The sequence below is a fragment of the Actinia tenebrosa genome, unplaced genomic scaffold (genome assembly GCF_029948245.1).
Source record: "Actinia tenebrosa isolate PJP-AT-01 unplaced genomic scaffold, QUT_ActTen_1.0 PGA_scaffold0__85_contigs__length_37466705, whole genome shotgun sequence".
Taxonomy (NCBI): Eukaryota; Metazoa; Cnidaria; class Anthozoa; order Actiniaria; family Actiniidae; genus Actinia; species Actinia tenebrosa.
The window spans coordinates 33,856,209-33,884,096 of record NW_028292569.1 but is presented as its reverse complement, the minus strand read 5'-3'; the positions used below and the strand labels follow the sequence as shown (position 1 = coordinate 33,884,096).

Here is a 27,888-nt window from a genome sequence, read left to right as displayed (position 1 = left end):
CCACAACCAGAATAACGTTTCGCGCTTTTTAGTAGGCTTTGAAAAACTTGTTTTTGTGTGAACATAAGCAATCCCGACAAAAATTCCAAGTTAAAACGTTTCGTTTTCACCCCAATTCGATTCACAAAAAATCTTATGGCCATCTTTTCCTTAGGCTTGCTCATCGTTCCAGGCAACATGGCTGCCGATTGAAAAAGGCGCATCCGCAACCCCCGGTTGACTTGAGGCTCAAAAAAGAGAGTACTTGTTTATTTATGGTGAGTTTCGTATTCCAGTAAAGTATATACAGTTTATATTCATCACGTGTTGCGTTATAAAATCTAATGCGTTTACCACTCCTGGGTGGACGGCTTGATGCCTAACAGGCCTTTTGACCCAATTGATAAGGCAGCCGGTAGATCGAATTAGAATTTAGGAGTTGATTTTTATGGAGGGAGGAAAAAAAGCTTGCCACTCCCATTTTGCCGCGGTCGTGTACCAGAAAGTGCAGCAGGAACACTTATTGACTGAAATGATTATGATGATTTATCTAGCGCTCTTTTTCATATGGATATGTTCAAAGGCGCTTTACAATGAGTTATGAACGAGAGGTGAAATTAATTAATGGATCATGGGAGCGGAGACCTGGAAATTGTACCCTCGATATATGCAACATTTCATGCACGCAGCTTTAAAACTGCACTACATACCCACTACTAATGTGCATGCGCTCAACATTGCCGGCATCGTTGCAAGAGCATGGTCGAGCTCTACTATTTGAAGGAACGCAGGCGGACATCAGTGCAATGTAACTTTATTTTTTCTTACAAGAACAGGAACGCCCGTTACAGAAATTAAAGGCTCTGTTACACTGTGCAATTTTCCAAGCTGATGGAAAATTGCACAGTGAAAAGGAGTGTTAGTCTCACAATTTTTTTCGCGCTTAGCGTCGGCACGAAGTAGAAATAATTTCTACTTTTTAGAACGGATTGCAGCAACTGGCAACGCCATTGCACACTGCATCACCCTAAAACAACATTTCTCGCAATTTTAAGGCATATTTTTCAAGAGCGCATGCGCGCATTTCTCATGTTTTCCGAGGAGCCAAAAAAATGTTGCAAGTTGATGAGATCGTGTTGCGGTCTAACACCTCACCTCGGCAACTTGTAACGTTACATTTCAAGCATTGCGAGACAGGTTGCTGAGAAACGTATACAGTGTAACAGGACCTCAACTGTCCCTGAAACTTTTTAGACGACTGAAAAAAGAGAAAAGGTAACTGAATTAATGAACTCCTTATTTAATACTGAGTATATGTATGATATGATTTAAGAATCGATTATTTGCATCAACAGGTCATGTAAAAATTACCGCCATTATATTCGGTCTCCTTAAATGCTCGGTCTTCTAAATGCATTTTCATACACATTTATCAATATGATAAATGCATTTTTTACCTTTCACGTGACCTCCACATAACTCCTCTAACTAGACTGAAAACCTTTCAGCAAATGAAACTTATACAACTGATAAAAAAATAAGGCATACTATAATTTACAGTGTACAAGGTTGATTTTATATTTGGTTGCCAAAATGTTGACACTAATTGCTATGTTTTCTTTTAAAAAATCGGGATACCTGTGAAATTACTCTTTTCCATTAGCAACCAAGATGTCACAACTTCAGCGCTTTTTGACAGACATTTTTTCTCGTGTTCTGGCTTATTTCCTAACAGTGTCTGCAAGGACTGAATAAGTTGTTCACGGGTTTGTGAACTGACTCTAAATGGCCACTTCAGTCTAGTATTCTTAAATTTGAAATGCGCAATTAAAAATAATGTATTTTCGTGAAACAAACTGAGATTGCATTACTTAATATTTCTATTAAAGCTATTTTCTCATTATACAATTTTGTAACTTTTGCATTTTTCTGGGTCAAATTCAGTGCTGCAGAAAACTGCAATGCTTATGGGTCAGCTTCTTCCAGTACTTCTGCAGCCTTGTGATCGCAAAGTGAATCATTGAATAGAACAACAAGAGTTTGTCTTCTTTGCCTAAAAAAAGAAAGAAAGAAAAGTTGGTACTAAACTAAAAGCTGTAGTGCTTAACTAAAACATGCATGGAAAAAAGGTTGCCTTATTTTTTTATTATTATTTTATTTAAATTAATATTAATTTTATACATGTAGCATTCCATTCCATTTAATGCTGTAAATGGAGTCCTGACACAACATAAATTTTAGACTTAAATTAGTCCATAGTTTTGCCAAAGGAAATATTAGAGTGCAAACAATTAATCCGTGAAACACTAATTACTAAATAGTACAAAATAGTGCTAGCTAAACAATAGAAAACAATGGAATTTGCATGAATTGTGCTACTTAGTATTACTAAAGTTTCACGGTTATATTGTTTGCACTCTACTGAGGAGCCTTCCTCAGTTGTACTATGCCTGTCAGTGAACAATTGACACAAGTATAAGTACAATTGCTAGGTGCATTTAAACATAGGTTACTATAATGGTTACACCTTATTGTCTGAAGTGTTCTTGCTCCAGCTAATTCATGACACAGATTTCAGTTATCACAAGACATGAGGTTAGTGCTGTACTTATGATCATAATGATCCAAACTTACTGTTTTGTAGAATGTCTTGGATTGCATACTAAGACCTTCAGATTTTTCTACTAAATCGTCCAGTTTTTCTCCTCTTTCTAATACTGCTTCAATGGTGCTATGCTACAAAATAATAAAATATACAATTATGTTCTTTACATGTTCAGATTCACATCTTGTCCATTACAGACTAAAAGACAATCCACCAAATCAAAAATAACAAAAAATATATATAGCTCAACTTACTAAAACAATTTTGGTTTCATCTAGTTCTGACTGAACTTTAGACATTGCATCTGCTTCTTTAGGGTTCTAAAAAAATTGAATAAAAGAATTAATTGAGCAAGACTATCAATAACTTTTCTGAATAAGAAAGGTAAGCAATATCATAGTGATTACACTGAACATGTAGACTGACATTACAAAATACAAAGGACAGCACCAAGTCAGATGGTATGCCGACACCTGCAATTATTAATTAATGGTCATTATAAAATAACTGTTATGAATGTCGTGCTCTGATTGGTTTGGAGCACATGCTTTATGAGAGCACATTGCACTCATGCGCACTTTCCGTTGCTTCATTCCTATCTATCATTGTAATTTGTATTTTATAAAAGAAATAAAAAACTTGCTTGCTGTGCTGTGTGCAGTCATAAAGCTCTTGGGGATTGGCAGAACACTCGAGAAGTGTCCAGAAGCACTCCACTACGTGTCGTGCTTCTCCTAACACTTCTCTCGTGTTTTGCCAACCCCCGCATGCTTTATGACAGCACACAGCACGCGCGCGCGTTTTTTATTTCTTCATGAGTTTTCCTTACCTGATACTTTTCAAGATTTTCTGCACATGCTGGAAATTCAACAGAGCTGAAAAAGAAGATTTTGAAACTTAAATGAAATCTCACAGCCATTAGAATTTCTTAATCTGTCAAGGGTTTGAAATGCAGGTTTCTTACTTTAACCAGAATGCAGGAGAAATATATTTTGGCAGTAAAATTTGCCTAATATTTTATTTCAATCTTGTATATTATTTTCCACCATTGGTAGATTTTGGCCAACATATTCTGGCCAATAGCAGGCTGTTTTTCTAAATCTAGTATACCAAGGGAAGTTTTGGTCTTGGAGAGTCTAGTTCTATACAAGTTGCATTAAGCCAAGATTTGAGCCTATTTATTCAAAAACTTACTCATGAGCTGCTGATCTCCATACTGATTGTGGGACTGTTTTTGAAAATTCCTCAAGTATCTAAATAAGGAAAGGCTTATTCAATCTTACGTTAACTCTTTATGCAAGGGCGGATCCAGCCAAAATTTTAAGGGTGGGGGGCTAATTGAGTTTAGGGGGGCCTAATTGAGTTTCTTCCGTCAACACAACAGAAAACAATAAAAAAGCATCTAATTCTTCAGTTTTGTTTTGTTTTTGTTTTCTGAAGGGGGGCTTCAGCCCCCCTTTGCCCACCCCCCTCCCCCTGGATCCGCCCTTGTTATGTGATACAAAAATGCTACCAGTGTCATTGGGTAATGTCAAGGTACCTTGTTAAGAAATGTGAAAGCAACTCTCCGTGGGTATTCACCATCAGCAATCAGGCATGCACCAAGTGAGTCCATCCTTACATATACATGACACAGGTATTCTAGAATTGGAATCAAACAGTCATCACAATATTTACATGATAATTTTTTTCCCACTCCAATCCCTAAAAATTGTGAGTTCTGAATGGCTGTTGGAGAAGTTTGGTATTCTTAGATCCTGGATTGCTAAACAACAAAGCATGTTTATATAAATAAAAGAAGAAAAGTAAATGTGAAAAGTATCTCAACTAGTGTTTTTCTTAATTTTTTTCTAAATAAATACTACTATTAAAGCTAATTTAAAAAAATTAAGTCGGTTCAGATATAGGGAACTTTGCACTGTGAAATTGGACCTCTGGCATCTGATCTACAGCCTGGGTCTATATTAAAGACCTTGGGCGCAGTTTTCCCTTCCATACTTTCTGGTCAGTAAATAACCATTATATTATAATATAACATTAAAAATAATAATACAGTAGTATTACCAGCGTTTGCATTGCTACGCGGCCACACCAGTCAAAAATCCAACGTCTACAATAGACTGCATTGCAATAGACTGCTGTCAATCAAACAAGTTGATGTCATTTACATGCGTTTGGATCGGCCCGGATAGGCCCGGTGAGTGTGGCTCATAATACTTGTAAACAATAGACAAGTTTTGGCGCCTTTTGAATCACACACGCGTGTAAATGGCATCAACGTGTTTAATTGACGGCAGTCTATTGCAAAGTGCATGTCTCGGGTGGCTGCGTAGCATTGCAAACGCCGGTAACATGTTTTATTTCTAGTGGCGATGTCATACAAACCTTGTTCTTTTACTGTAGCACGTTCATTTGGTCTTGTTCGTTCCACAAGTATCTTACTCGTAAACTGCATAAACTCTTTTACACTGAAAACATACCAAAATTTAACTAAAATGAAAACTCATTATGACCATGACATCTTTACTAAATAATAGGTATATTGGACAGTGGCGGATCCAGAATTTTTCAAAGGGGGGTTCTGTTTGATAAACTGTGTATAATTCTCTTTTGTTTAGTCAAGGTTTGACAAAAAAATTGGCTCTAATCACCTAATTTACTATCTAGTTACGGAACTTAAAGGTAAATTAAACATTATAACAGCAAATATCAAAACTACTAATATTTTTTTATTAAAATTTATATAAGACATATTTCTATTACCTAAAAGATCAAACCTTCAAGGGGGGTTCCGTGGACCCCTTAGACCCCCCCTGGATCCGCCACTGTTGGATAGGAGACAAGCTGATCAACCAGCTGATTACAATTAATATAATATTTTGATTACAATTTATAATATAATATTTCTGTTGGCAGGTGATGAGATAATGAGCGACTATAAACTCGGTTAATCAAGTACTACACATTTCTTGTTACATATAGGAATAGCTATGAAGTCTGACAAATAATTAAGCTTAACCAACTAAAATTTTATTTTATTGTTTAAAACGGGTTCAAAAGCATATTTAAAACGCCTAATGAATAATCAGTTGGTACAAGCTTTTTAAAACGAATACAGATTTCAGAACTTCTATAAGGTATGAACAGACCTATAGTTAAACAGTAAATTGAATAATTGCATCCTATATTTTATTCCTAGGAACTAAATTTTGGTAAATCATTTAGCACTAATTTAATACTTCCAAGTCAAATTTTACCTTGATCGCTGAAAATACCCAAACGACTGAAGATCGAAGGCTGATACTAGAAGTTTAACGTTGACATCTTTATGAAAGATACACAAGGCAAATAACTTCATTTTTAAACGTTTCCTTAACTTGAAAATTTAATTTTTAAATTTCTCTTTATCGCTCATATAAAGTAAAGAACCTCTTTCTTTCTATTTTTGGAAGATTACTGACTGCCAGGTTACGTGGCAAAAATTATGTGGGCCAGTCGAGAAAGGACTGGAATCGAGTTTGATTAGAAGCAAACTTTATTTCAAAATTAGTTTTTTGAGAAAAATGTTTCATAAATATTATCTAAAGGATATACATAAAAGCTATTTTTCAATTAGTTATCTTATGATCTAGTGATTTTACACCTAACGGGCTGTTCACAAGTGACACAGGAAGCCCAACAACCAGATTTTCAATGTCCATAAAATATTATAAGATTCACATATATTTATATCACATACCACTTTCAAAGTTTTGGTACAGCAAATTCGGTGACTAAATGGGAGCTATAGTAAATTTATATTTTAGTCAGAAAAGTACATATCAAATTGTATTTTCTATACACCTTTTTTTTTTAAATCAATAGAATTTGATTTAGATTGAAATAATTGGTTTAAGCATCTATTTTTTAACACTAACAGACACTTTCGAGTAACAACTAAAAGTGCTTTTGCCTAATCATTTAGCCGTTATAGCCAAAGACCATAGGCGTCTAGTGGGCTTCCTGTATCCTATATCATGCGATGAGTCACGTGACAGCTATCAAATTTGGAAACCATTCGTTGTGCATGTCACCGTGTTCGCCACTAAACTCTACAAATGTTGACATTTTTCCGGGTTTTATACCCAACTTCTCTCGGTAAATAGTTTACTTCATGAGTCTACATGATGTTACAGCCAAGACCTATACAGTTTGGTGACTACAGTGGCTTTACAAGACGCCGTAGCAATCGGAGAAACCGTAACTCGAGGCGACCCAAACCCGAGTACGAACGAAATGTCGTTTCCGCATTTTTTGCTCTTGCTTCTGCTGTGTTGATCGCGATAGCCGAAGCTGAACCAAAATGGCTGAAGATTGTCGGTGGAAATTGTTCTGGGCATTATATTGGGCTATATAAAGTGATTGCTTACAAGTCTGCGAAAAGTTTAGGTGAGAACCAAGAATTGTTTTATTGTGATTGAATTGTTGTTTTACGTCATTTCTTGAATTCTACACCTAAACATGACGTGCCTTTTCCGAGTCCTCTGACCAAGTGGTACGTAAAACAGATATTCAACTTCCTTATTTAATATCTATTTCGGCCTATTTTTTCGAGAAAAAAAGTTTTGCATTTATGATTACACATATGTTTACATGTCCTTCGTAGCAAGTCTGTTATTCGTTATCAGCTTTACAGTCTGTAGCTTTATCCGTGTTTAAATAATGCGCAAATTATTTTGTTGATTATTGTGGTGGCTATTCTACCAGAAATGCTCAATGACACGAAATTTTTTATCCAACGGAAAAACTTTCTATTCGTTTCAGCAATCAAAAAAAAACTATTCGAATGATTGTCTTTGCTTTTTTCTTGGAATCGACGAAATCTGAAATCATCTGCCTGGTCATGCATAACATTTGATCATGAAAAATATGTAATATATCATGTTCTGCACGTATACCTCGGCCTCCAAGCAATTAATTTTTTTTCGAATATCTTTGAAGGTTTCTGAATAATTTTATTAAGGAAGGGCAGGAAATCAAAAGAATAAAAATAGTGTGTATATATACAAATTTAATGGTAAGACATGCATTGGAACATTTATTATTCAAAATAAAGATTTATTTATTGCTGTGATGCCCTGCCACTTATGAACAAAGAAAATTTGACATGAGCTTAATTAAGTTGGTTTGAAAGTCTTGTGTGAAATTTTGAGACCATTTCTAACCATATCTAACCATATCCAAAAAATATGCCTGGACCTCATTATTGATATATAAATTGTCATATATCATGTATTGCTTGCCATATAATGGGTGAATTTAACCAAATATAGACTAATCCTTGTCTGTACATGGGGAACTTGATGCTTAGTTGTTTAGTTAGGTGATTACACCTGCATCCTAACTCTGTCAGGAGCTGCCAGCGAATGAGTTGTTAACTCCATTTCGTACAGAAGCAAAAGTTCTGTTATGTTTGTCAGAGACTACTGTAAGCTCAAAATAGACTGTTTGCATCATTTACAGTGTGTGCAACTATGCGATTCAAAATGTCTTATGATATGAGCAACAATGAAACAGCCACCATGCTGGTTGATATAACAAGAGAAGCTAATAAGGAATGCTTAGGTTATTGTCAACCAAGTTGGCAGCTATGGTGTAACATGCACCTGCTCTATACTGCAGCATTATTACTACCAAAACCATATTCTTTTACACGTTCTTTTGTTTAGTTATCAAGCAGCAACTGTCTTAAAGTTTATTGTTACTATTCTGGAAATACTTGATTTACTTTCATGGAAACCTAATTGGAATAGGATTGCAAATCACAAATTAAAATTCATTTGGTATGTGTTTGGTGATTTGTTTATAGCTGTGAACTGCTTTATATAAAAATAGCATGATTTATTATACTTGGCTAAAAATAGCAGCCTTTCAGGCAATAGGCAGTATCTGGCAAAAATTGACACATGTTCAGCCCAATTCCTCTTGACCAGCCATAATTTCTTTTTCGAAAAAAATTTACTTGACAAACTCCACAATAATGTGAATTATTCACATCTTTAATAACTATCCAAGCAGCAAAAACACCTAATATTCTACGGTCATACATGTATGTTGATCAGTCCGATGTAACTGGTAACCATATCTTACCATTGAGCAGCCACTTTTTTAGACATGTACTTCCTAACTTTTTTTCTATTTTTTTATATCAGAGAAATATTGTTATACAGAGTCTATGGTCACAATCTTGCGAGTAACAGTTGGAATCTGCTGTATCAGTATTGTCGCTAGTATGTTTGCCTGCCTTTTGGATTTGTGTGGAACCTTAAACAAGACTTTGAAGTGCTTGAAAAACAATTCCATTGCTAATATATTAACAGGTAATTAAAATAAACAAAAATGCACATGGTTGAAATTAGGTTAGTGTAATTAAAATTATAGAGGGGAGGGGGGGGGGGTGAGGCAACTGAATGAGTATTTGTCCAACTAATTTCCTGCTTCAAACAGCAACTTTAATGTTTGAACACATGTTGGGCAACAGTACAAGTTTTGTTTAAACACATGGCCTAACATTGACATTTTGACAAAAACATCAGCCCTATCTAGTGTTGTCCACTTGCATTTTTGATACAGTGAAAGTGAAGGGCTACAATGTCAATTGAAAAACTGAAACAAAGTAATTTTTATTTGACCCCTAATGTTATCATTATTTTACTTTGTCTTCAGTTGTATTTTGCGTGGCTACAAATGGATTAATTTACTGGGTAACACAGCTATTGGAGCACAGTAGTAATGCTCAACTTAAAGGCAAAGAAACAACAATAAAAACTAAATTTCAAGTAAGTTTCTACTTGGTTGCTGCTGCTGGTGTATCATCAGTGCTGGCCACTGCCTTTGGACTACTGTACTGTCAAAGACGGCATAGGCAACGTTCTGCATCTGATGATGAACTATCCCTTGAACTGATGTATTCAACGAGTTATGCAGACTCCCTGTCTGATATTCCACCACCTGCATATTCTCCATAACTGGTTTATTGTACAGGCCAAAAAGAGGCCAGAGAGTACCTTATCTCACTCTGGATTTATCCCAAAAAGGAGTACATGGAAACATGACAACATAAATGTGCTAGTATCCACACTAAAATAGATTGCATAGCAATTATATCAATCTTCCACTATACAATTACATTTTCCAGATTGCTTTATTATTCAAGGCATTAAGATGAAGACACCATAGAGCCAAAGCTCCATTTCAAAACCTGTAAATACAGTATAAACTAGACCAAATTTAAAAAATATATTTTTGTAAAAAAAATGATCCCCCCAAAACAATTTGCTTGCTAACTGAAAAGCATGTCAGATTAGATTCATAATTAGTGAATCCTATCTTAGTTGAAACTAGAAGTGAGTGCTCCATATACTTCATTTACATTATTGGGATCTTTTCCATGGTATTCATATACTATTATGCATGCAAGTTTTTACATAGAAATGCAGTATTCAAATCAGGGCCCACCAAGTACTTTTGCTTTATTGGCAAAATAATATCAGGGTAATTCATGTAGAGTATCGAATATCAAGGTTCTAATACTGTAAACTAGTAAATTATATTTCACAAACTCCGTTCGAAATATATGAGAAAACAATAGGTAGAATCCTGCCATTTGTGCTTCGGACCACATTTTAACGCACTCCACTCCCCTAGAGTTTAAATATTGATGACGTAATCCCAGAATCCCGTGCTGCACTAAGTGCGAGGTCACGTTGTACTTTTCATCTTTTTCTGCTGTGCTTCGGACGTACGATAAGGTAAGTGGTTACTAACCGTGTTTTTATCCTCTATTTTATACCTTTTAGCCTACTCCTATACCCAGAATCATAAATAATCCCATTCGGGATACAATTGCTTGTAATATTTTGAATTTTTAGCTCTAGTAGCTACAATGTCTTCTCGTAAACGATCTAAACATTCTTCCCGCCACACGGACAGTTCGTCCGAATCAACAAGCTCTAGGCATAGCAAACGACAAAAAACATCCCAAGTGGACCAAAAGGATATAAATTCAGTCTTCTCAACACTGAAAGAAATCCAAGAAGCGATTTCAAAGACGAATAACCGTATCTCAACTCTCGAAGTTAACATGGAATCTTTCCCGCCAAAACACACCGAGATAGATTACAATGATCTGCTCTCAGTCCAAACAGAAGACATAGACCTGGACTACGATCTCCCAGAATATCAAGAAGGGACACAGTCCCCACCAAGCTCGGCTATTAAGCCACCAAACTCGGCTATTAAGCCACCAAACTCGGCTATTAAGCCACCAAACTCGGCTAATAAGCCACCAAGCTCGGCTGTCAAGCCACCAAACTCGGATGATAGACCACCAATCTTGACTGATAAGCTACTCAATCCAGGCTCCGAGTCTCCAAGAACTGAAACTGCTTCAACAAACGGCGAAAATACGCTAATAGATGATGAAATGTATGACCCTGGGGCCACACCATCCTACTGGGAACCAACCAAGGGGCTATCAACCTTCCTAGATATGCACTTTAGGAAGAAATTAAGCCATGACCAGGTGTCAGACATTCTTGAAAATTTCAGTGTTCCCTCACTTGATTGCCTAAGGGCACCCACTCTAGATACCTCAGTTGTAAATCCAATAAACAATCCACAAATAAAAAGATTTGTCCAGAATCGTGATAAAGACCTATGTTTGGCTCAAAAAGCTTTGCTAAACACCACAGGTCCACTTTGTTGCTTATACGATGCCCTATCAACGGGGAAAGAAGTGTCACCTAATCAGGTTAAGAACATTTTAGAACAAGCCTTACGCTTACTAGGCTCTTCAAATTATCTCCTTTCAACTGTTCGCAGGAAAAGGGTCCTAGCGACTATTAGCAACAACAAAAAAATAAATAAAAAAAAAAAATAAAAAAATAAATAATTAAAAAAAAAAAAATTAATTAACCTGGCAGATGAACCTTTGCCTAATGCCAAAACTATGTTTTTCGGTGAAGATTTTCCCACCTTAGCCTCTAAACAGGCAGAACTTAGTAGGGGTCTAGCCAAAAATCTCTCAGTCCCCACTAAAAACCAACAAGCAAATCGTAAACCAAATTACATTCAAAGGTCCAACCAGTCGCGCGGTTTTTCCAAATACCAAAGTAACCGCTCAAACAACTACCGGTCCTTTCGCCCCTCAAAGGGGACAAATCGGGAATCAACAGATTCCTAAACAAATGGAGGGAAATAACCTCAGACCAAGAAATCCTAGACATTGTTACAGGGCATCAATTTCCCTTTTGTTGTGTTCCAGTTCAAAGAATTCCAGTTGTGACAAATTCAACAAAACAAACAAAACCGTTATTAGACGCAGAGATTCAAAGACTCCTGAATATGGGGCAATCTATGTGGACCCCTCCCCAAACGAACCAGGCTTTTACAGCCGCTTGTTCTTGGTGCCCAAAAAAGGAGGATCCTTCAGACCAGTCATAGATCTGAGTCATCTCAATCATTTCATACAGAACTCCCACTTTCAAATGGAAAACATATCGTGCTTAAAAACCATCCTAAGGAAGGGGGACTTTATGAAGTCTATAGATCTGAAGGACGTGTACCTATCAATAAAATTCACAAATCTCAAAAATACCTGAGATTTTTGTGGGAAAACAAATGCTACGCATTCGAAGGTCTCCCCTTTGGTCTAAATACAGCACCAAGAATATTTACAAAACTGACCAAACCGGTCGTCTCGTTTCTTCGAAAAGAGGTGTACGCATGTTAGCTTGACGATTTTCTTTTGTTGGGGTCCACGATGACAGAGTCCGAGACCAACACATCAATGGCATTGAAACTGCTTCAAGACCTAGGTTTCACTATCAATTGGGAAAAGTCCCAGCTGAAACCAAGCCAATCCATTACCTCCCTGGGGGTTATAGTAAATTCAGAGACACTAACTCTGAGCCTACCAGAGGAAAAGTCCAGAAAGTTCTGGACAAATGCCAGAACGCCCTGACCAACCCAACTATGCTGGCACAGGACGTAGCAAGCCTACTCGGCTCTCTGGAATCAATTCGTCTGGCAATACATCAGGCCCCCTTACACTTCCGACGTTTACAGATTCAACTTATAAAGCACCTTCGAATCAACGAACACAACTACGAGACACAAATCACCCTAAACCACCATGCCCAAGAGGAGCTCAGGTGGTGGATAGCAAATATAAGAAAGGTAAACGGAAGTCCAATCAACCCTCCGACCTCAGACCTAGTCATAACAACAGACAGCTCCAAGAAGGGCCTGGGGGCAGTTTGTGAGGGCACCACCACAAACGGTCGGTGGTCCAGCGAGGAGAAAAAGCTGCACATCAATTATTTAGAACTGAATGCAGCATTCCTTGCCTTAAAAGCGTTTATGAAGAACCAACATCACAAGGCTGTTTGCTTGAGAATGGACAACTCTACATCAGTTGCCCACATAAACAACAAGGGAGGAACCCGGTCGAACATACTTGTCTCCCTGACGCTGGAAATATGGGAGTGGTGCCTACAAAGGAAAATCCTGATAAGCGCACAACATCTCCAAGGAATCAAGAGAGTTTCACGATTCCAGCGAATGGAAAATAAGCTTCCAAGTCATTCAGCCTTTTCCTCAAAGATTGCAACGTCGACCTATTTGCCACACTACTGACAACCCAGCTGCCACAAATTGTGAGCTGGAGGCTCGACCCAGAAGCCCTTTACACGGACTCCATGACATTAGACTGGGGACCCCTAAAGGGATATGCATTTCCACCATTCAACATGATCCCTTCAGTCCTTCGCAAGGTATCTCTAGACAGAGCAGACCTCACACTTGTAGCCCCAATCTGGCAAACCCAGACTTGGCGGCCGATACTGCTCCGACTTCTCATCAAGAATCCAATAATACTTCCCAATACGAGGAACTTACTGAAAGACCCAGCCTCAATCGAAAGGGTCCACTCATTGTTTCCGAGACTACACCTAGCCGTCTTTCACATATCAGGGAAAACTTACAAACAGAAGGCCTTCCTGAAAACCTTACCAAGATACTATTGTCAGCCACTCGACCCTCCACACATAAGGCGTATGGGTCCGCATGGCGGCATTGGAGCAGCTGGTGTCATAAATCAAAGATTAATCCTGTTTCAGCAAAATTAAACCAAATTCTGGAGTTTCGGTCAGAGTAACAATGGAGTTGCTTACAGAACCGTTAATGTTGTTCGTTCAGCTATATTGTCTAGCCACAATAAGATTGACGGTTACCCAGTTGGGCAGCACCCACTGGTAACACAACTGTTAAAGGGTATGGGGGTGAATATCCGACCCCCCAAACCAAGATACAATCACACATGGGATGTCACAAGAGTAACAAAATACTTGTCATCCATGGAAAGTTCCAGAAAATTGTCATTAAAGCTATTATCACTCAAACTTGCCATGTTATTTGCACTCTCATGCCCAGAACGAGTCTCTTCCCTGTCTAAATTCGACTTGCGATACTGCCAAGTAATTCCAGAAGGCATCTCATTCACCATGACTTCCCGAGAAGTCGAGGATCTCTTGAGGACATGGCCAAAGCCTTCTTTGCAAAATTTCATTCAGACAGCAAGCTCTGCCCAGTTAACACTTTTCAATGTTACTTGAAAGCCACTAGAAAGGTTAGACTACTGATTCCCTCTTTAAAACCAGATGTTGTGTTCATCTCATTCATCAAGCCCCATAAACCTGTTACTTCGACCACTTTAGCCCGCTGGCTACGTGAAGTAATAAAAGCCTCTGGTATTAACACAGATATATTCAAGGCACATTCTGTACGAGGTGCTTCAACAACAGCTGCAGCAAACAACAATGTCCCAATAGGTGACATTATGAACATGGCAGACTGGACATCACCCAGTACCTTCCAACGCTTCTACTACAAGCCAGTACATAACAGCAGCTATGCTAACGCTGTCTTGAACACAGATAAAGCTTAGTTCTTCTAACCCAAAGTCATTTATATCGTTGAATACGTTCAAGTTACGATTAAATGTATTAATTTCACAAACTCACTGTGTTAATGTCTGCATTTATTCAGACATATTGTTGAGGGCGTTAAAATCTACCTATTGTTTTCTCATATATTTCGAACGGAGTTTGTGAAATATAATCACAATTATACAAGGGCCGCGAAGCGGCCTGAAAGTATAATTGAAATTATATTAACAAACGAAGTGAGAAATATATGAGATACCCTCCCGCCCTCGTACTTGTCAAATATTGACACATGACTAGTCATTCCCATCATATATTTCTCATCGTGGAGTCTCTTCACACAGGCGTTAAAAAGATGAAAAGTACAACGTGACCTCGCACTTAGTGCAGCACGGGATTCTGGGATTACGTCATCAATATTTAAACTCTAGGGGAGTGGAGTGCGTTAAAATGTGGTCCGAAGCACAAATGGCAGGATTCTACCTATTGTTTTCTCATATATTTCTCACTTCGTTTGTTAATATAATTTCAATTATACTTTCAGGCCGCTTCGCGGCCCTTGTATAATTGTGATTAATAACAATTATAGTGTATTATAGTCATGCATGATTATGTTCATGATCCCTTTACATACTTAGAGCTAGAAAAAAATAGGCCTAACCTGCAAGTGGTAGAGTTGAATTTTTTCGAGATCAGACTGTATGCACAAAGCTGGTCCCTCTATTTCTCTTGGTCTGTAGAAACCAGTTTTAAGACCTCATGGGAGGATACCACAGAGCAACTTGTCTCTTGCTCTCACCCACTTGGAAGGCCGTTGTACTTCAGTTTGTTATCTATGTATGATGAATAACTGAAAAGATGCAGTGACTGTTGAACACTGAAAAACGAATGACTGCATATCCTAGAAGAGCCGACTTATTTTACTTTAGCTTATAGATTACTGCATTTTCAAGGGCATTATTAGTATAACCTATCTTTTAAAATATTTTGAGTAAAATGTCTTGATTGGAATTGGATAATTCTAAGAAAAGGTTAATTATTTTAATTCGGCATGTCCAGATAGGAGAATAACTTGACTCTATATATGTAGAGGGCTGACAAAAGGGCCAAAATTTGACCCAACATTAAGTGTTTTGGAAAATCAGTATGACAAACGAGCCCAACCATAACAAACAAGCCCAATATTTTTCTGGGCCCTAATTAAAAATAAATCCAAATAGGTTGACACAAGCCAATGTAATAACAAAGCTGATTAGTTAAAAATAAAAAGTCACAGTTGCCAATCCTATGTAATGGCACTTTCCATTATACAGGTTTTCCATTAGGCCAAACAGTTTCAATGTAAAAGTGAATAGGTCACTTTTCAAGGATTTTCCCACAATTTTGAAAACATTCCATCATAATAGTGGAAGGACAGTCCTGATCAATAATGCAATCATATTTACAAGTAGGCTAGACTGACTGTCCAGTTCTGACCAAATGGAAATAGCCCTAACACTGCATGAGGACAAATCAAAGTAATCATTACCATAATAGTAAGAAAAAAACATTCTGCATAATATCAATATTGACAGAGCACTTGATTTTCAACATTTTGAGAACAGTATTTGACTGTACTGCTAACACTTTGTTTACGATTCATGTTTTCAAGTTTTCAGCTGTGCTTTTAACAAAACATTGTACATGTCATATCAAAGAACAAGTATTAGTTGCGACACTATTATTTTACTGAATCTAGTTTATTATGTAAGTAAAATATTAATCAAAACAATCAAATAAAGAATTTTTAAGAAACAAGTATTATTTCTCAGGTAGTTTAAAAACAAACCCCCTCAGCTAGAGGATGTTTTCCCATTTCAGATCACATTTCATTCCCTGTATCCATATTCATGTATATTCTCATGTGCAACCATTAAGTCACTGCATTTGTTAAACAAAGAAATGATACTCCAGGGAATGAGTCTTAATGCACAACAAAAACTTTCTAAATTAATTTTTAAAATATACAACAATCTTATCTTTATAAAAAGCAATTTTCAACTTGACATAGTCCTGTTGGATTAGATGGGGTATTTAAAGCTAAGTTATTACACTGAATGTGACTCCAAAATTGCCTTCTCCTTTATTTTTCCTATACTCTATTTAATTCTTTAGCAGTTCCCAAAAAAATATCTTTATCTTCATTTAAATAGAGTGACCACAGTAAATCCGTGAAACTAATTACTGAATAGCACAAAATAGTGCTAGTTAAACAATAGAAAACAATGGAATTTGCATGAAATTGTGCTACTTAGTATTACTAAAGTTTCACGGATTTACTGTGGTCACCCTAGAAGTTTTGGACAGTTTCATTTGTAATTTTGCTATTGTATTTTAATCAAGATGGAGGGAAGGAAGGACAATATTTATAAATGTGTAATGAAGAAATATCAATATTTTCAGGAACAGTTCTATTTATAGTTCTATGGGTTTCACTTTTCTTAGTAATGCTCTCCCTGTTTAAACATCAACTACCAAACCAAACAGCAGATGCGTGTATGCATTTTAAACATCTAAAAATGCATTTTAAACATCTAAAAATGCATTTTAAACATCTAAAAATGCATTCAAATGCAAGAGCACTTCTGGTATTTTATGAGGCATCATCCTTGACGGGAAGGTATTCCCACTTGATGGGCTGTTTGCTATGTTTCTTCAAGTAATCATTGGCTTTTGAAAAATGCTTGCAACCCAGATATCCTCTGTGAGCTGACAAAGGTGAAGGATGTACTGACTTGAGGATGCAATGCTTGTTCTGTCAAGATATAAAGAGGCCCTTAGCTAATCAATACATATTTTGATGATGAAGCAATATCCAAGTATAGCCAATTCATTAGCATTTTTCAAGGGGAACAAAAATGTTTGACAATGCACTTGGTTACTAGTGACAACATTTAGTTAAAGGCCCAGACATATTTTGCAATTTCTAAGCAATGTGGTGCAAATTGTAGACTCTCACTCAACAATGTCTTTTGTAGCAGCTTACTTGAACTGTACATTATTTGAATCTAAAGTGAACGGTAATGGCATTTCATAATAAAACCTATTAAATACGTATCAGAAATGCACCTCTGCATGTATCGGTTGTCTTTAATTTGCAAATGTCATATTGCATGTTGAAACTGTACGTTCGCTGATATGTATTTGCTAAATATCATCTTACCTTGTCAATAAAACTACACTTCTTCTGTGCATAAGAACCCCAAAGCATAAAAACCACTCCACTCAGATTCTTGTTGATCCATCTTATCACAGCATCAGTGAATTGCTCCCATCCCTGGAATAATTAAAGATGACGGACTAGTTATATAATAATAACAGGCCATATTACAGTGTAGCTGCAGCACAGGTAAGGGATATCTGTCATGCTACAGTTTGACCATTACTGGCAAGCGGCTTCTGTATTTTTGTCTGTATCTTCTTTTGCAATTTTGTTGTTGTTGTTTAGTAATCCACTTTAGTAATCCACTGTCAGAGATAGAAAATACCGCCCCCTTGCTCATCAAATCGAAATCACGATTTTTCATAAAGTTACTTTCCGTGCAAACCTACTTTATCTTTATGAGAATTTGCTTGTGAAGCCACAACTGTTAGACATGCATTCAATAGCAAAACACCTGAAAAAGGTTTAGTAAAGAAAATAAATATTGAGAATCATGGTTCTATTGTTTGTTAACATTATTCCAGGCATTTAATCACGCGAGTATACATTACCTTGTTTTGCCCAGCCAATGAGGTAGCCATGATCTGGTTTTGTAAAGCCCTCAATATCATTACTGAGCTCCTTAAAGATATTCACTAAACTGAAAAGGCAATTGAATAAAAGGTGAACTATTCATAACATAACAATGGCAGAGGTTATACTTGTCGGCAGTTTAGTCAGTGTTATGTTGTACTGACCTGTTAGCCTTGCTCATAATCAGTGAATAACACAACTCCCCCCTCTCATGTGTTTTGACAGGACAATTATACATTGTCACCACCCTACCACCAGGATCTTGCTACATCCCTGATCTACTGAATCATTACATTGATCATCAATTTCAGATTTAAAAAAATTTGTAATATCATATTTAGTATATTCATATTACCTTGGAGGTGCAGGAACTCCTGGTTGAACACTAAAGCAAAGTCCTGAAAACATCAAAGCAATGTTCAACTTATCACAGCTTAAGATGTTAGGTAGATATGGATGATTACAAAGCATGCCATTAATTGCATTCTATTTGAGTGCATTTCATTTTTTTTTTTTACAACCAGGCAATTTCAGATCTGTCAGGTTTTCTCATGTTTTGGTTGTCTATGGCATAACTTTTAGAGCAATTTTCATAAACCAGTGAAACAGATACCATTAGTTAATGTTTAATAGTGATATAACAACAAAAGAACACAATGAAATTAGGGTCCACTAATTTGTCATAGGTTACACAGTCATATTTCATGGGTTTATGAAAACCACTCTATCACAATTTATTACAGCAATCGGATTTAGTAATTATTGATTGGTAAAAGCTACGAACCAACACATCTGAAAGCCAAAAAGTCTTCACATCTGAAGTGTATGAGCTTGTCACAGAAAGCTATTGAAAAACCTACACAGCTGAAGTTTATGGGGGTTACAAAAAGTTTTAACTAGCATCTTTTTACCGTGTGCCTGTCTTGGACCATGATAAGGGTCTTGTCCTATAATGACTACTTTAATATCATCAATGTCACAAAACTGTGTCCACGAAAATACATCCTTTTCTAGATTTAAAGGGAAATGGAAAATACATATTGAATATAGCATACGATTTTGTTCGAGAAAAGTACTGAATCTCCAGCCCACCCCACCCCTCCCGTACCACAACTGGTACATATATTCTTCGATTGCACATTACGTCATCGCGGCCTCTCGGGGGAGCGTTGGTGCCATTTAACAAAAGATTTCTCATTATCATCCATTGTTAACGGCACCACAATGGCCACCATGCTATTGTCTTCTAACTCTATTGGGAATGCCTGCAACCCATCAATAGTACCCTCTCCCCTTCCCTATAGTAGTATAGATACAACTGTTATTTGCCTGGTGGGTATATTGTCTTTCTTGCTCTCTCGCTTGCTACAAATGATGTCAGCTGGAGAAAAAAAAAAAGATTTTGATAACAAACAGCTTTAGGCTTGTGTTTATTCACAGGAAAGACGAAATCGAGTCTAACATATTTCTACAGCAAAAGGGTTTATACACTCAAACTCGTGTGGTTACAAACCTTTTGAAAGTATTCTTTATCAAATTCTGCAGCTAAAGCTCTCTTCCAAGACAACCCAAAATTCTGAGGTCCCTTTTTCGACAACAGCTTTATCTTCGCAGCTTCTCTGTTCTTAGCAATGATGGCTTTTTGTTCAGGTGATAATTCTGGTGAATTGTTGTTGTATTCGGGTGAGTTAGTGTCGACCTTGTGAAGCTTTCTTGGAGGTGACTTTACGTTGCCTTCAGCATCATCAGCCGATCTTTTTGGACTTGGTGTGTTAAAGAAAGCACTGATCTTGCTCTGGCCTAGCATTTCGGCTTCTTATTAAAGATATTTTGAGGCAAAATCTTACCAAACAAAAGCAAAGTTTGAATTAACTCTACCTTCTCCTGCAAAACAAATGGCACATGGCATTTTTCGCGCCAGATTTTATTTCAACCAATCAAATATCAGATCTTTCGACGATAACTTACTCTTGGGGAGAGGGTTAGTCTTGCTTGTAGTTTTAGGCTTACAGCGTGAATACCACTTTGGTTTTTCGCTAAAAACCTTATAAAAAAGACAAGATGCTTTCAAGGAATAGGAAAAATGAACTATGAGTTATTTTTGAGGAATATTAGGAATTAAATTTTATGATAATTATCTTATATTTAACCCTCCCCTCTCTAAGATTTATTATTTTTCTCTCTTCCTTTCAGAAGCCTGGGCACCATGACGTTGCAAGCCGCCATCTTGGGTCGACTCATGAACGAAATTCAGGCACAATAATGTTTCGCGTTGGCAAAAATACCCAGCTTCTAAGGCTTAAGTGTGTGTCAAGTACCTTGCCATGTTCTAAGGTATATATTGCTTTTGCACGTTTAGTTTTTGCTGCTTGATTTTTGAGTCTTTCTTGCGTCTATGCTTTACGGCCTTTCCAAACTAGTTGCCATGTCTGGCCATGTCTTGGTATATTTTATAGCTCCTGGTCATAAACTAAAACGCTTTGCATTCAATATTTTCTTATATTTCAATATATATTATATTTTCTTATTTTTTTCAAGTTTAAATTGGTGTTTCTTTTTCTAGACGTCATTCCAAATTTGTACAAGTTATACAAAACCTGGCCGTCCTCCATTGTCTGCAAAAAGATTTCTGTCCACAAATACCCCAAAGAAAAACAAGTAAGAGTTTAAAAGCTTAGTTTCTTAAGCTTAATGATTTCCGTAACGACACAATTATACCCCGAGTGTCAGCAACTTCGGCAAAGGAATTAGCAAAAGGATGCAGTGCATGCAGGATAATAGCAGCCATGACAGGAGGCACAGAACAATATTGAATCTGATCTATCCTAATTTACATTTTTTTTTAAATTTCGTATTCCCATGGAAAAAAGACTCTATTGTTGTGCCTCTTATGGCTGCCATCACATGATGGTACAAAGCTTTTATAACTGCTTCCTCCACTCATCCATAGTGAGGACTGCAGTAGTTTCCAAGTGTTGGTTTGATATCAGATGATTAGCACGTAGCTATTATGGAGGGCCACAGATTTGTCAGTGAAAACTATAATGAAATGCATTTATCTGTGATAAAATTTGTACTGAATACTGCATACAGTACCGAATAGTGCATTCCAAGACCAAAGTGCATTGTAGGTCATAGTGAGATTGTCTAAAGTAGGATTAATTAACAATTATTTGCCGAAGGCGAAGTGGTTATCGGGGGAATATTTACTGAGAAGCAAGTCTTCGAGCGGCGATCTGGTAAATATTCCTCAATAATCACCTGAGCCTGAGGAAAATAATTGTTTTAGTATAAATACATAGGTGATTCTTCCAAAAAAAAGAAGATAAAAGGCATTTTTTCCAAGTAACAGCAGATTTTCGCTCGAGGTGATTATCGTGTGATAGTGTGAGTTTCTTGACCAATCAGCGCACAAGATTTTCTATAATCACCCGCGTATTTTTACTAATAATAATTATTTCTTCTATTTTTAGTGTATTCCATCTGACACAATATACTAACTACATGTAGAGAGTTAATTGCTTCATATAAATTTTACTTTTTATTTCGAATTAACGAGACCCACAATGCCGTTTGTTTTGTTTGTTTGTTTGTTGTTGTTTTTTTGTCTTATTCCACCAAAAATCTATTGTATATAAGCCAAAAACTAATCTGGTTCATCTATATTTTATGTGCATAATGCCTATATTTTGAATACTAAGAATGTGCTTTTGCATAACATCTTTAACCTTCCAATATTTTTAGTTCTCTTGGACGTAAGATAGCTGGGACTATAGCTCTGATCACTGGAGGTGGACTTGTTGGTGGAACTGTTCTCTACAGCTACAATGAAGACTTCCGCAAGTTTGTTGACCAAAGCCTTCCAATTATAGAAACATTTAACCTAGCTCTTGGTCCTGCATTAAAATCTAGTGTAGAAAACAATAATAACAATGGTAAAGAGCTTAAACCTAAATACACTGAAATAAAGCCATTTATAGATGTAAAACAAAAAGAAAATGAAAAACCTAAAGAGCCAGGTGGTGTTAAACCTAATGCAAAGGTAAGTGGAAATTGTGACATTAAGCTAAACTATTTTGCTTTGTGATTGATTCTAATTTTTGTTCTTTTTCTTGCAGAAAAATGTTGCATCGTTGTCATCCCTAGATCAGGCAACAGTCTCCTCGGTAGACTTAGATATTGCATCAGTTGTGGAAGATGAAGTTAAACAAGTACCAAAAGAACCCCCAGCACCAACCCCTAAAACTGAACAAAAGTCAGCCAAGGAGAGTGTTTCTGATAAGTTAAAAGACTCTGTTGCTAGTTTTGTGTCTGCTGTAGATCAACCTACAGTGTCGGCAGTAGATCAAACTATAGCAAAGGGTAGTAAGCCAAAACCACCTCCAGTAATCAAAGAGGTAGACAGCACAACTGGTAAGTGAATAACTTTGGTAAAATACAGCCATGTAATATACATTCATATAGACAGGTGTCAGAATAGATCTACTTGGTTATAATGTGCTGATAAGTTCCCTGTATGCTGACTCAAACTAGAACAATTCATCGTAGCTATGGTTTCCTACTTGCCTGCTTTTTTAAACTAGCAATTATCTTTGTTTCAAATTCACCCCTGGAATTACAGTTGATCATCACCTCATATTTCTTATTTTAGAGGATATCAAACTCCAAGCAAAAGAAGGTTCTGTCCATCAGGACACCAGCCTTACTGAAAAGGAACTGAATGACATGGTTGACCAAACAGCTATGGAAATAATGGTTGAAGAAGCTTTGTTAGTTTTAAAAAACAGTGCACAAGAAGCTGTGAATGCACAGCAAAAAGCTACAGACTCGGTTCTATCCCATATCAAGCTACTGAAGAATGCTTTGGAGCAGGAAGATGCAGGAAGCATGAAGGAACTGAGTAAAGTCGTACTTGATGCACAAAAGGTAGGATGAAAGCCTAGTCATCTTTTCCATTTCAAGACGTATCATTATTAGTGCTATTTTATTTCTTTTACTGAACATTAAACTTGATGCAACTTTACACAGTTAAACCAAAGTTGCTTGGTGCAAAAGAGGCAAGATGGAAGCATAATCTTTCCCATCTCAAGACATGTACAGTATTTTTTCTTTTTAAGTTGTACCTGCACAAAAAAAAAGTCCCTTCCTATATCAAGCCATTTCATTCTTTTTATGATTGTTGTTGTTTTGTTTACTGTGAATGCTTAAGAAGAGGTATTAATGTAAGTTGTGCTTCAAGGTGCAACAGTAAGAAAAATCTACTCTTACATACAGACTGTAGCAGTGAAACTGTAAATATAATTTGATTCCAGGATGCCGACACTGCTATCAGTGAAGGCAAAGCATCTCAAGTTAAAGTCAACCAGGAAATAGCAAAGCTCTATGCTGTTATCAAAGAAGCTGAGGCTTCAGGAGCCAAGGATGCTGGATTGAAGGCCTCTGAACAGGCAGCAAGAATAACTTATGAAGTGACAAATATAGCATCTGAACTACAGAAGGCCGAGTCAGAAGACACATTGTTGCAGCAGCATCAGAAATTTCTAGATGAAAGCAAACACATGCTAAAGAAAGAGATTGAGGAAGTTTTGCCAGGGGTCTTGAAAGAAACCACAGGCACAGGAAAGAAAGCTGACGAAGCAAAGTATGTTAAACCAAACTTTTTGTAATTGTTTCGCTTTGTTGTTGTTGTTGTTGTTGTTTTTTGTTTTTTTTTAAGTCAAAATAGTTGCTACTGATATGGATTTCTTCCTTTTTTTCCTGATTTTGCCTTTCCTGAAAATTATCTTTATCTTACATGTAACTTCTTTCTATTATTCCTCTATCCTTAATCTTCTAATAATATAATCACTAGACTATACAGTACTTTTAGCAGGTCTTTGGGTGATTGCTTTACTGCAATTTTGATCACACAATTTCATTTGCTCTTTTACTGCAATTTTCATAAACATGCAAACTGTACCTGCAAGCTGCACACTGAAATTTGGTTTTTCGCTGCCATCAATCAAAAATATAAAAGGTACTGACTGATTAGGTTTGATTGACGGCAGCGAAAACAAAGTTTCAGCTTGCAGACACAGTTTGCATGTTTATGAAAATTGCAGTAAGAGAGCAAACAAAATTGTGTGAACAAAATTTTAGATTTAATTAGCGAAAAACAGTGCAAAATCCTCTATTTTCTATTTTAGATAGTACCTATTAATGGTTTACTGTGTGCATTTGATTGTATTTCGTGGTTATTAAACTTCGAAATAAAGGTTGTACTGTATCTTGTCAATGCACAATTCTTAAGATTGTCATAAATGCAGGTTGCTAACATGGAAATACAAAAGAAATACCACAAATTCCATCCAGAAAAATTGTGATTTCTTTTGTATTTCCGTGTTAGCCCTGCGTTTATGACAATTTTAAGAAGGTCCATTAATGCTGTTAATCCATTCAGGTCCAACGCAGTTCTGTTGGCCTATGCATGCAAAAGAATAGAACATCTAAAGCAAGAATTGGCCAGTCATCGTGAAGAAGAACGAAAGAGGCTGGAACAGGTTCTCAGTGTACAACGCAAAGAAGATGTAAAACTGGCTGAAATTAAAATAAAACAAGAACTGGAGAAATTGAGGGCTGAATTTCACATTTCACAGAAGAAAAGGGTACTTTGATCTTTTTGGATATTTGGGATTTTTCTCTCAGTCGTGTTGAAATTTTGCTGCTGTTGACTACTGACTGTATATTACAAAATCAATGCGAATAATTGGAATTACCCCCTAATACGATCTCTTTATAACTCGAGAATCAAGTCGGCGACACCCACTTTTCCCCTCACTTTTTGAATAAGCAACTGAAGATCTTTAAATGACTGGGTTAAAAAAAATGTTTGTATGAATTCTTGGTGTCCTGTAATGCCTTAAAGTGTTCTTTTAATTGTTTTACCCAGGAATCTGAATTAGATTTAGAACACGAAACAAACCTACGCCAACAACTGCGCAGACAAGCTGCAGCATATAGTGATCATCTAACAGAAGTACTGAGAGTACAGTCTCAGGAACTACAGCAAAGGTAACAATGCTAACCTGTAAAGATCTTTTTAAAAACGCTCTAATCAACTTGACAAAGCAGACAAACATTGAATATTGCCTGCCATTATGTTTTTTACACAAGCGGTGAGCTTGGAGTTTCAAGTTTTAGCTCACCATTGAGGAAATAGAAAACGCGCGCGCATGCGAGATTTAAAACATTTATTTTAGATTACTCTTTTGAGATGTGAAGCATAGATGTTTTGGATGGTGCACACTAAGTCTCTTCCATCAATCTAATAAAGTATGAAATAATTTATAATTTGCGTTATATCGCAAGGTTTCAATCACCTGATAAAAGTCTTTACATCTCATTATCTGAGGATACTTATAAATTCTAATCAATTTATTTAGGTACGACCAGGAGTTAACCAAAAAACAAAACGAAGAGAAAGAAGAATACAGCAATAAGCTCAAAGCAGCTTTGTCAAGGCTGCGTGGTATAGAGGCTGCAATGGATAGCCGTGCAGATATTGAGAAATCCAACAAGACAGCGCAAGACTTGTTTGTGGCTTGTCAATCTCTTCAGTCAGCCATCGATAGCGGAGTAAAGGCACTTAAACCTCTTTTTCCCGAAGTAACTGCCATTCAAATGGCTGCGCCCAATGATACTGCTGTGTCTAGGGTACTAGCAGCTGTACCGGAAGAAGCTCTAGAGAGAGGTATTTACAACGAGAAAAACCTTGCCTCTCGCTTCCCTGGAGTTTTAAAGTCCTGCAGACGAGTAGCGATGGTTGGTGAAGAAACCAAAGGTCCTTGGACTTATTTTCTCTCTTACATTCAGTCTTTCTTTATTATCGATAAATTTGATCCTCGTAAGGATGGAGAATTGATTGATGTTGAAAATATGGACACTTTTGGACTTCTTGCTCGCGCCGAATACTACGTGAGCAAAGGGGACCTGGAAGTAGCCGCCCGATTGGTCAACCAGCTGAAGGGTGAACCGCGAAAGGTTGCTAATGATTGGTTGAAAGAGGTTCGATTGCTACTGGAAACTAAGCAAGTTGCAAGGTTTCTTACTTCGTATGCAGCGTCTTTAGGAATGGGTGGGCTTGAGAATTAAAGATTTTAGGCTTTATTCAAAGAAAAATAATTTTCCCTACAAGGGTAGTGCCGGATTTATTGTAAAGTTTGAAAAGATATTGTGTGGGCTTTTGTTGTCGATCCCAACCAAATAAAGCAGTATTGAATACTTCACAAAAGATGCTTCAAAAATTATACTAAACTTAGCATTAATTTTTGAATGGATAGAATGCACGCATTAAAACCGTGAACATTAAATAGTACTAAATAGTACTATTTCATACAGAATCCTTTGTTTTCTATTGTTTGAGTATCACTATTTAGTACTAAAAATTAGTATTTGTTTCACGGATTTAGTGTGAGCACTCTATAAAAATGTTACTAGGTTTCTATTACTCGTGATTTATTTGTATCGAAAAGTAAATAAGCTGAAAACAAAATGAATGAGAAATTAGACAAAGTTAAAAATAAAGCCCAATTCTACGTTAGTGGGAATAAAACAGCATAAACGAAGGATTCTCGATGCCCTGTATTACGTCACGATAATTTATCACCAACTTAGTTTTCATTGTGATTTATTGGTATCACAAAAAAATAGAAAAGAACTGAATTACAGCTCTATTTGCCTTATTGGAATGTAGGCATTTATCTTGGTAATTTTTTCCCCATTTCTAGCACACTAGTTGACTTTAGAAGTCGATAGCTAAGAAGTGTTGACTGTCAAGGGTACTGCGGCATAAGAGAAAATAGGATTTTCGATACCTTTTTCTTTCTTATTAGTCAAAAATTTCACTTAAACACGCAAGTTGCTTTTGAGCTTTTAGCGATTATCACCTTAATAAAAGATCGTCTAGTTCCAAAAAAGGGGTCTATATTGTGTTTTACAATGCCTTTTAATGCGCAATCGAGGTTTCGAAATTGGAGGAGCTAAAGTGCCATGTTCTCGGAAGAGCACTTGTGAGCTGATCCTAACATCCCTTGGCGTAAAAGCTGGGCTCTTATCCTAGTCAACCCTTTTAAAGGTAATATAATGTATTATTGTGATGCTATTAGATATTGACTCTCAAGTAGATATTGACACTTGATGAAAAAGTTATTCTATAATAATTATTGTTTACACAGTGGAATCGGCATATTCTCTTATTTCACCACTTTGGATTTGCGCTTCAAATCCGGTAGAAAAAATAGCTAGCCTAAACATAAACCGGGATTACATCATTCAAATATTTGTGTCTTTTACAGAAGAATCTCTTTCAAGTCTTTATTTATAGTTATTATAAATCTTGTATCTTAACTATTTAACTATTTTATCTTTACGCAAAACCTGCTTTTCTTCTGGCCGGCGTCGAAGAACGAGGGCTTTAAAAAAAAAGTTCCCGATTTCCAATGTTTGTTTTGACCGGGAGTAAACACAAAACTCTGTTTTAAAGCATGATTTTCATTGGTAGTTATATT

The 27,888-nt window shown here is 36.6% G+C and overlaps 4 protein-coding genes across 4 annotated transcripts; 2 read left to right on the top strand and 2 right to left on the bottom strand.

The window, feature by feature from the left end:
- Positions 1–777: 777 nt before the first annotated feature.
- Positions 778–6,037, bottom strand: LOC116307373 (synaptobrevin homolog YKT6). The gene is made up of 8 exons (XM_031717603.2): positions 5,842–6,037; positions 4,970–5,052; positions 4,125–4,225; positions 3,779–3,837; positions 3,414–3,459; positions 2,839–2,904; positions 2,614–2,715; positions 778–2,032 (listed from the first exon to the last, which is right to left on the bottom strand). Exons 1-8 carry the CDS (start codon positions 5,940–5,942, stop codon positions 1,997–1,999), a joined length of 594 nt encoding a protein of 197 aa, XP_031573463.1. The 5' UTR covers positions 5,943–6,037; the 3' UTR covers positions 778–1,996.
- Positions 6,038–6,608: 571 nt separating this feature from the next.
- Positions 6,609–11,266, top strand: LOC116307372 (transmembrane protein 127). Its single transcript, XM_031717601.2, has 3 exons — positions 6,609–7,012; positions 8,776–8,943; positions 9,290–11,266. The coding sequence occupies exons 1-3, from the start codon at positions 6,748–6,750 to the stop codon at positions 9,589–9,591; spliced, it is 735 nt and encodes a 244-aa protein (XP_031573461.2). The 5' UTR covers positions 6,609–6,747; the 3' UTR covers positions 9,592–11,266.
- Positions 10,358–27,297, top strand: LOC116307369 (MICOS complex subunit MIC60). The gene is made up of 10 exons (XM_089024692.1): positions 10,358–10,374; positions 20,537–20,677; positions 20,907–21,001; positions 22,088–22,385; positions 22,462–22,756; positions 22,995–23,269; positions 23,656–23,984; positions 24,783–24,987; positions 25,272–25,393; positions 25,765–27,297. Exons 2-10 carry the CDS (start codon positions 20,606–20,608, stop codon positions 26,471–26,473), a joined length of 2,400 nt encoding a protein of 799 aa, XP_088880818.1. The 5' UTR covers positions 10,358–10,374; positions 20,537–20,605; the 3' UTR covers positions 26,474–27,297.
- Positions 16,517–20,264, bottom strand: LOC116307371 (uncharacterized). Its single transcript, XM_031717600.2, has 8 exons — positions 19,857–20,264; positions 19,673–19,724; positions 19,255–19,353; positions 18,699–18,741; positions 18,322–18,410; positions 18,160–18,224; positions 17,771–17,884; positions 16,517–17,362 (listed from the first exon to the last, which is right to left on the bottom strand). Exons 1-8 carry the CDS (start codon positions 20,148–20,150, stop codon positions 17,201–17,203), a joined length of 918 nt encoding a protein of 305 aa, XP_031573460.1. The 5' UTR covers positions 20,151–20,264; the 3' UTR covers positions 16,517–17,200.
- Positions 27,298–27,888: the final 591 nt, after the last annotated feature.

Excerpts from the sequence above, each read along its gene's own strand:
- LOC116307373 (XM_031717603.2), bottom strand. The coding sequence starts at position 5,942 with ATGAAGTTATTTGCCTTGTGTATCTTTCATAAAGATGTCAACGTTAAA. Across the intron at positions 5,053-5,841 it reads GGGTATTTTCAGCGATCAAG|TGTAAAAGAGTTTATGCAGT; the intron begins GTAAAATTTGAC and ends GTATGTTTTCAG. Across the intron at positions 3,460-3,778 it reads TGGAGATCAGCAGCTCATGA|CTCTGTTGAATTTCCAGCAT; the intron begins GTAAGTTTTTGA and ends CTTCTTTTTCAG.
- LOC116307372 (XM_031717601.2), top strand. The coding sequence starts at position 6,748 with ATGATGTTACAGCCAAGACCTATACAGTTTGGTGACTACAGTGGCTTT. Across the intron at positions 7,013-8,775 it reads CAAGTCTGCGAAAAGTTTAG|AGAAATATTGTTATACAGAG; the intron begins GTGAGAACCAAG and ends TTTTTATATCAG. Across the intron at positions 8,944-9,289 it reads CATTGCTAATATATTAACAG|TTGTATTTTGCGTGGCTACA; the intron begins GTAATTAAAATA and ends CTTTGTCTTCAG.
- LOC116307371 (XM_031717600.2), bottom strand. The coding sequence starts at position 20,150 with ATGCTAGGCCAGAGCAAGATCAGTGCTTTCTTTAACACACCAAGTCCA. Across the intron at positions 19,354-19,672 it reads AAAGACAATATACCCACCAG|AAAAGGATGTATTTTCGTGG; the intron begins GCAAATAACAGT and ends CTTTAAATCTAG. Across the intron at positions 17,885-18,159 it reads CAAATTCTCATAAAGATAAA|GGATGGGAGCAATTCACTGA; the intron begins GTAGGTTTGCAC and ends TAATTATTCCAG.
- LOC116307369 (XM_089024692.1), top strand. The coding sequence starts at position 20,606 with ATGTTTCGCGTTGGCAAAAATACCCAGCTTCTAAGGCTTAAGTGTGTG. Across the intron at positions 23,270-23,655 it reads TCGTACTTGATGCACAAAAG|GATGCCGACACTGCTATCAG; the intron begins GTAGGATGAAAG and ends ATTTGATTCCAG. Across the intron at positions 23,985-24,782 it reads AAGAAAGCTGACGAAGCAAA|GTCCAACGCAGTTCTGTTGG; the intron begins GTATGTTAAACC and ends TAATCCATTCAG.